General features: G+C 43.4%; 1 protein-coding gene across 8 annotated transcripts in view; it reads right to left on the reverse strand.

Annotated features, from left to right (window-relative positions):
- Positions 1-3,345: 3,345 nt before the first annotated feature.
- Positions 3,346-8,016, reverse strand: part of rnpc3 (RNA-binding region (RNP1, RRM) containing 3) — a 12,616-nt gene continuing 7,945 nt past the window's right edge. For 3 of the 8 annotated variants that reach the window (XM_037973296.1, XM_037973297.1, XM_037973300.1), the window contains 6 exons: positions 7,025-7,213; positions 6,003-6,097; positions 5,867-5,925; positions 5,008-5,140; positions 3,768-3,865; positions 3,346-3,663 (listed from right to left, as the gene is read on the reverse strand). In XM_037973296.1, the coding sequence (XP_037829224.1) occupies positions 3,543-3,663; positions 3,768-3,865; positions 5,008-5,140; positions 5,867-5,925; positions 6,003-6,097; positions 7,025-7,213 (695 nt within the window). In that variant the 3' untranslated portion in view covers positions 3,346-3,542. The remainder of the gene's footprint in view (positions 3,664-3,767; positions 3,866-5,007; positions 5,141-5,866; positions 5,926-6,002; positions 6,098-7,024; positions 7,214-8,016) is intronic. The other 5 variants (XM_037973299.1, XM_025009590.2, XM_037973298.1 and 2 more) reach the window with 5 other exon arrangements.

Here is an 8,016-nt window from a genome sequence, read left to right on the forward strand (position 1 = left end):
TGGAACATAAACGCATCGACAAACACTTTGTGTCTGCAAAACATGTGAGGAGAGCTGCAGACCAGGGACAATCCAGAAATGCTCATGAATGTCAGTTTAGAAGCTATCAAAGTTCTCAAATAAAGCACCTTTTGAGAATATCAATGTTTGTTTGGAATTATCTTACAAAACTAGGAAGTATTTTTGGTTTATATATTAAAAGTTATGTTTTTTTTATTGATTTTAGCAAAAAAATTGCAACTTTTAGGAAAATGCCCCGTGAAATCAGGCATTTTAGCCGCAACAATCACAAAAAATGCCTGTGAAATCCTGGAGGGATCAAGCTGTACGCCAAAAAGTGAGCGAGACGTGGACTCACTGATCCACCTCACCAGAACATTCAGCGGGGACATCAGTTTGTCATTCAGACGGGATAAATGTGGTCGAATGGTGTCCAAGAGACACCGTTCTGAAGGCAACATCGCAGATGTCCAGGACGGCTGCAAGACCTTGGACTCCAGCAGGCAAACGGCAATCAGGGTGAGGCCGCAAGGAAGTCCGCCACAACCAAGAACCAGAGAGAAGCAGGTCCTGAAGAGCCAGTCCAAGTCATCAGCATGTATGCACTGCCAGTCATTAGATCCCCTCCTGCTATAATAGTCATTATAAATGTTCAGCTTCCTGCTATGACTCTGAATAAAACCTCTTTTCTTGATGAGACCAAGGAAAAGACCAGTGCTTCCAACTCTGCTGTGTTTCAGGAACAGACCGTCTGATTGGCACATTGATTTATGCAATTTAATAGAAGCATGGGTTAAGTCAGGCCTGGATATTGTCCTTGCAGGTTATCTGAGACAGCCTAAGGTTTATGTTGTCTTAAGTTTTACTGGTCTTAACAAGATTAGGGGTAAAGATGTCGCTCAGTTTGTACCAGAAACTACAAAAAACATTCAGTATGAAGCCAAAACTGAAGGCTGATCTACAGCCTGCAATACTTTGTCACAAAGTGAACACATGGAGCCAGCCGTAACGGCTAAAGTAAATCCAGCAAACAGACTGCACACCTGGTCGAACCCCAAATCTGAAACATATCATGATATTACTCCTGGGTACTTGCAGTATTAGACTGAAATGAAGCCTGTGCAAAGCAAAGGCAGAGCATACATCTTTATCTGTGTCCACTTACAAAAGGTTATCTTTCATATTGCTCAAATGCTACCTGATAAATGTCCTGCTAACTCTCAATATTTCCACTGCGGGGGCCACATTTGTCATCGTTGAGATGGCGGGCAAAGTAGGGCACAGATGGGAACTCCTCCCTCACGCTGGCGTTGAAGTATGAGCTGCAGGTCGGACCAGATGAGCACGTGTGATTGATAAGGCCGAGGTCTTCACCACAGAGAGGCAGAACTCACAGTCAGAGACGAGATTTCATGAACTACGACGGGCAGAAGTTCCACTAAAGTCTGCTTTATGACCTCAACAGCTGCTGTGTAAAGTTTATAAATGGCAGGATCGACAATTAGAATCCTTCTCAGCCAGTCGACTCTTTCACTTCCTGCAACAATTAAAGCAACAGCATTCTATCAGCAAACATTTCAGCATTTTTTGTTTTACCATCCATAATGGAGTCCCAACCCCAACTTTGAGGACCATTCATCCCTTTTCTTCCACCAGACCAGGGGTGTCAAACCCAGTGAAGCAAGGGGGCCAAAATTAAATATTTGGTCCTAGCCAAGGGCCAATCACGATCCGTATTTATTTAAAATTACATAAATTAATTGGTTTTAGATGCATTATGTCAAATCATTCATATAGAAATATCTTTTCCCAGTTACAGAATATACAGAATTTAGAGCAAACAGACTTTAATGAACTCAGACAAATAGATCAAACTTCTAAAAGCTCATCATTAGCAGTCATTTCTTACGCCTCACTCAGCTTTTAAATGAAGTTTTTAACATTAAAACAGACAAAAACCTGATCATACAGAAATTAAAACTATATATTGTTGGCTTCAAGAGAAAACTTCACTAATTAGGCTCAGTTTTTTAAGCTAAATAAGAATCAGAGACTCGATCTGTCCAAGACTGGAGGGCCAGATGAAATGTTACAGAGGGCCGGATCTGGCCCGCGGGCCTTGACTTTGACACGTGTGCACTAGAGCCTGTGTGTATGTGGGAAACCAGGACATCCCTCCTTCCAGGTAAACCTGGAGGATCACAAGGCTTTTCCAGGCCAGAGAGGATAACCCCTCCCAGTGGGATGTGCCCAGGAGGTATCCTAATGATGTCCAAACTCTGAGGACCATTACTCTAAAACATTCAAACTCCAATCCCTGATTCCTCCTTTTCTAGGAGGAAAAACACTAAACGTTGGCGTGTATGAGCAACTGTTAAAACAAGGACACTCCATTCCTCGGGGGATGCTCTACTGCATGTCTTAGATGTGTCCTCGCTTCACAACACCTACTTTAAATGAATGACTTCTGCTCCTGGAGAACCTGATGATTTGATCTGAATCAGGTGTGTTGGAGCAGAAACACCTAAAACCTCCAGGACAGCGGCCCTCGAGGCCTGGGTAATATTTATACGCTTTAATGACAATAATAAGTCATTTTGCTCCTTTGAAACTGGATGATGATGAAGTCAGAGCGTGGATGATCTTGATGAGGGCTTCAAGCATATTAAAAATGGAGTTTGGTGGTTTATCGTCATGGTCGGATCGTATCGAGGTCCTGGGTGGGGCGTGGGGGCAACAAATTCATGATATGGGACCTTGGTTTAGTCATTGAGAAGTTGAAGCAGAACTGGTCCCAGATACGACTGAGACGTGACGGTCGTAGCGGTAGCATCGTTGCTAACATGACCGTGATGCCAGGGCGGGAATACAGCGTGGTGAGGGCGCAGCAGCGTCATTACAACCTTCACATTGAAGGTATTCCAAATTTCCCACAAAGAAGCCTCGTTCTAACATTCATACGATGCATTTTACTCCTCGTGGATATCTAAGAATGATAAGAAAGTTTCAGATATACCCCAGAAGGATCACCTCCACCTGAACAAGACAAGTTTTATTTCCAAAGATTTCCTCAGCAGCAGCAGGGACTGTGAAGGTAAGCCTCTCCCAGACTGCAGCCTGTCGGTTTTGTTTGCCGTCTCTTCAGGACTGTTTTCCCCCCTCTGTTTTGACAGCCTACCATCTGCTGCAGAGCCCATCTCGATCTCATATACCTCCCTGTATTTACTCCACTGACAAGCTTTTAGGTTTGGGACAAAAGATAATCAGTTATGATGCTTTGGCAGAGGCGTACCCACAATCTGAGACGTGTGCCGGAGGCAGGAATCAAATAAAAACACCTCAACAGACACTTTATTAAAAGATTTTATTTAATACTGTAAGAATGGAAGAAGACAGCCTCTGATGATCACCACCTATTCAGTCAAACAAGGAAGAAATCAGACTGAAAGAATCCAAAATAGCATAAAAAAGCTGCACAAACACAGCACGATGCAGTGTCTTTTCTTATTTACACTACAGGACATGCCGAGTAGTTTCAAGCATCAGTAACTATAATTAACTGCCTTTATCCTCAGTGGTTGTTTTGGGTTTTTTCTCTCCAAAGGATATGTCAGAATAAGGATACAAATGGTTCTGCAGGGCCATAATATCAAGCCTTGGTATCTTAAATAGATAAAATATAAAAACAAATGTAAAGTGACGGTTGGAATAAAGAGCAGAATGAGCATCCTGTGGCCGGTTTTAAGAGAAACACGGAAGAATCTTACAGTTTTTCCTCACCTCTTCTGTTCACCGTTGCTTCGGTCCTTTTTTCGGATCCGTGTTTTCTTGTTTCGGTCTTGCAGATCGAGCAAATTGCTGCAAACTTCTGGTTAAGGTTTGTGCATGGACATTTAAATCACCAACATTTAGAGCCATTACTGAAATCCTTGAAGCTCTTCCTGTGTCGATAAACGCGCTCCTTCAGCTCAACACACGGGGATTCCAGCTGAAACTGCACATTATATTACACCCAAACTTGTGTAAAACAACTTAAAGTCACAGATTCTTGTTCCTTACGACGCCCTCAGCCTCATAAAAGCTTCATTTGAGAAAAGGTCGCAGCTGTTTTCTCCTAATGCCACAAACCTCTGGTTAAAACTGACCTTAGGAGAAGCTCGAGTGTCTTGTTTCTTTTTGTTTGCCACACAGATTAATAATGTCTTCACCCAGTCACAGGCTGTGCTGTCTGTTAATAAACTTTCCTGGTTAGTTAAGAATGACAGTATATGGGGGCGCCCTAAAACAGGTAAATTCTACCTTTCTACCAATGAATACATGCGTTTAAAATACCGTTCCTTGCAAAAGTATTCATCCCTCCTGGTTTTCTTTCCATTTTGCTGCCTTACAACCTGGAATTTAACTGAATGAAAACAACAAAGACCATTTTTTAGATTTATATTGGATTAGATTACTTCAAACAACCATTTTTCCTCATTTAACTTCACTTATCTGGAGTATTTTTGGATAATTGTTGCTTTTATTCAAATTAGAAATCCAGTTTGTAGGTAAAAAAACAGAATACTTGTTGTAAATGTCTTCAAATCTTGGCTTTTTATCCTAAAAATAAAACTTGACCCCAGGATATCAGCGGAGGAAACTTAATGTGAGTCTTCCTCCATGAGACGGGTTCAAAAGTTGAAGCGTAATTATCTGCGCAGAAAGGGAAGGAAGAGCAGCTGGCGGTTCAGAGCTGTCAGAAATCTGTCCCCGTCCTCCTGACGGCGCCGAGGACCGAAGCCAAGAACACATCTGTGAGGGGGCGGGGCCAAGTAACAAACCCGAACACGTCACCTGTTACCGTCCCGGAAACAAATATATGTTTATAATTATACGATTTCAGCTCTTTGTTTGCACCTTCACACCCAAATTTAATTAAACCCTCAGCTAAAACACAAAGCCTGCAGTCCCATTCCCTTTAACCACCCTTGTTCCCGTTTCATCCTGCGGGAGGGGATGAAAGGATACCACGACGAGGGGTTTGTCGTGAAGAACGAAGCCGTTGGTTTCCCGCAGGGCTTTTTCGGCGCTCTGCTCGTTCGGGAGTCCTATGAAGGCCTGGCCTTTCATCCGCCCCTCCTTCATTAACACAATGTCAAACCTGAGGAACAAAGCGAAGCAGGGACACATCATTATCACCGCCGGGCTCGACGACGCGCCGCCGCGTGGGAGGAGGGAGACGCAGATAAAACGGGCAGCGACGGACAACGAGCTGCAGGTTTTCACTCCAAAGCCAAAGAGGAGCAGGAGGGAGCCTTAAAGTTCATCTCTCACATCAGCTGGACATGGGAATCTACAGAAACATTATGCTTAAATCTGCACCAATTATCCAGGAAGATGATGCATAATGTTTGCTTAACTTTCTGACCACAACAGAATCTGAATAATTTATTTCTTTAGCTCATAAATGCTCAGATATTTAAGGATCTGAAATGCAAACCCTGCAGATTCACGGATCATTTAAGGACACCTGACGTTTAATAACGTTCGTAACGTAAAAGAAAGACTCTGGAAGCCCATCAACAATCAGCGCAGGTTAGGAAAGGCCAAACGGAGCCTCTGGCAGAGATTTCCTCTCGTGTGTTTGTATTCAGAGCCGAGCCGCTCTGATGACTCAGGTGGAATATCTGTTTGAAGTACTGCTGATGCACAAACATCAAAACGTCCCTCATGATCTTACTATCTGTTTAGTTACTTATTAAAAACACAAGCCAGAGTCAGCATGAATCACAAAAAAACCCTCTCAGGGGGAGCTGAATAATTGCTGGAGACAGAAATAACTCGACGAGGAGGAAAAAGGGGTGCAGCGGCACACAAAGAAACGTACATGTTTCTCTCAGCTTCTGATGAAGGGTTGATGTATCTCCCATAGATGTACCTGAGATCCTGCAGGTGAGAAACAGAATGATTTCAGAGGAGTTAGACATTCAGGAAGTGATGAGCGAGGGTTAAACTGGACCCACCTTCTCCTCCACCTGCTTGGAGATGTTCTTCACATACAGCCTGCAGGTAGGCTCGCCCACCTCGTAGTTTCTGAACACAGACATCCTTTTTATCTCTGTTTATAAAGAGGGAGGACAGGGAAAAAGGTGAATCTTTAAAAACAGAGTCAAAGTCACTGCAGCTTTTATTTTCCAGGTAAAACGGAGGAAGATCTGGGCTCCGCTGACGCTCCTAATTGGAGCTTTCTGTAAAATACGGCGGGCGATAATGTATTTCCCTGCTTCCTGTGTGTTAGCAAAACATCACAAACTGCTAAAAGGCTAGTTAAAAAGCCTTTCAAAGCAGCGGAACGGTCGCAAATGTGTAAAAGTCCAGAGGATTTGAAACAGAAACATGTTTCTGAGGGAATTAAAGAGATCTCAATGCATGTCTGTGTATAAATTAAGTTATTTTGAAAAGAATAAAAGCTGCAAAACCCAAAAATCCCATCTCCTGAATGAGCCGAACGTTTTGATATACGAGCGCCTAAAATAGCAGAAAAACAGTAAACGTCAGCGTGAATGCTGACTCGGCGTTCCCACAGTGACTGATGGCGTTGATCTAACCTCCGCCGTGTTTTCAGAGACCTGAACCCAACTTCTGGCACATAAAACGACGTTTCACACCTGATTACAGACCGAACAGAAAAAACACATTTATCTCCTCAAGCTACCGCCGACGTGCAGATTATCCCCGGCTCCGCCTCCACTGGGGCGTTTATCACTCTTTTAATTTTAAATTTGATTTCCCACCGTTCTACAGCCGCCAACTTCCGGCTTCTTCTAATATGCATTTCAAACGAATGAGTGCATCCGCGGGCTCGCCTTGCATCACGCCGACAGAACGCTGAGAGGAAGTCAGCGGCTGTCCCAGCTGTTCTGCAGCAGCAACATGAAAGGATGAGCCAACCTGAAAGCTTTTTAATTATTATTGATTTCAGAAAGCGTCTGAGATGTTTTTCGCAGTGTCTGTTGATAACCCCGCCCCCCCCCGCCGTATTTACCGTCTCTGCACAGCCGCCCTTTTTCCAGCTCCTTCCTGGAGACGACGTCCGACACGAGGTCCTGCTCGCCGTCGCTCTGCTCGTCGTGCTGCCGGGACGCCTGGGAGCTGGGGTAGAGCTTCCCGAAACCTTTGGCCCCCACCGCCTCCCGACTGCTGCTGGGGGCCTCCGCCTCCTCGCGCTCGTCCACTGGGGGTGAAGAAGAACAGCACCATCATCAGACGGTTACTGCTTGATGTTCAAGGAAACTGGTACAAACTGACGCAACTTTGAGGTTTTAAATAAGGTCTACAAAGAGAAGATGTTTTAAAGAAATACTTTCATATCTTGGTCCCAAAAACCATTAAAGCCATCTTAACTTCTACAACTTAATAACCTTTGGAGTCAACCTGATTCGAAATTCAAAGACCTTAAAAACACAAAAATGTCCACAACTTCTATAATTTTACAAACACGGACATAAAACTGGGTGTGGTCAAAGCCAGGTGTGATCTTCAACCACTCGGAACCAAAGGATCATTAAATAACTGTCGGATCTGGATCTCCACCAGAATTTAATCACTTGGTTTTAAATTACCTGGTAATTTCATCTAAATCTGTTCATTAGTTTTTAAGATATCTAACAAACATGATGTTATTTTCAAGCTTTGACCAAAACGGCTACAATTCCGTCATTAATGATAATAATAATAATAAGATGATGAAATTAATTTATTCAAGTTTGGAAAAAACAAAACATGCAGCTTGATGGGAACAGTGAGCCGTGACGTCAGGTAGCAGAACATCAAACAGCAGGAATAAAAATTTATTTAAAAAAATCTAAACATTTGCAAAAAACTACAGATTTTCCCAAAGACATCAACTGTTGGAGCTCTAAACCTGGTTCTGTTGGAGCTCTAAACCTGGTCCTGTTAGGAGCTCTAAACCTGGTCCTGTTAGGAGCTCTAAACCCGGTCCTGTTAGGAGCTCTAAACCTGGTCCTGTTAGGAGCT

The sequence above is a fragment of the Kryptolebias marmoratus genome, linkage group LG21 (assembly GCF_001649575.2).
Source record: "Kryptolebias marmoratus isolate JLee-2015 linkage group LG21, ASM164957v2, whole genome shotgun sequence".
Taxonomy (NCBI): domain Eukaryota; kingdom Metazoa; phylum Chordata; class Actinopteri; order Cyprinodontiformes; family Rivulidae; genus Kryptolebias; species Kryptolebias marmoratus.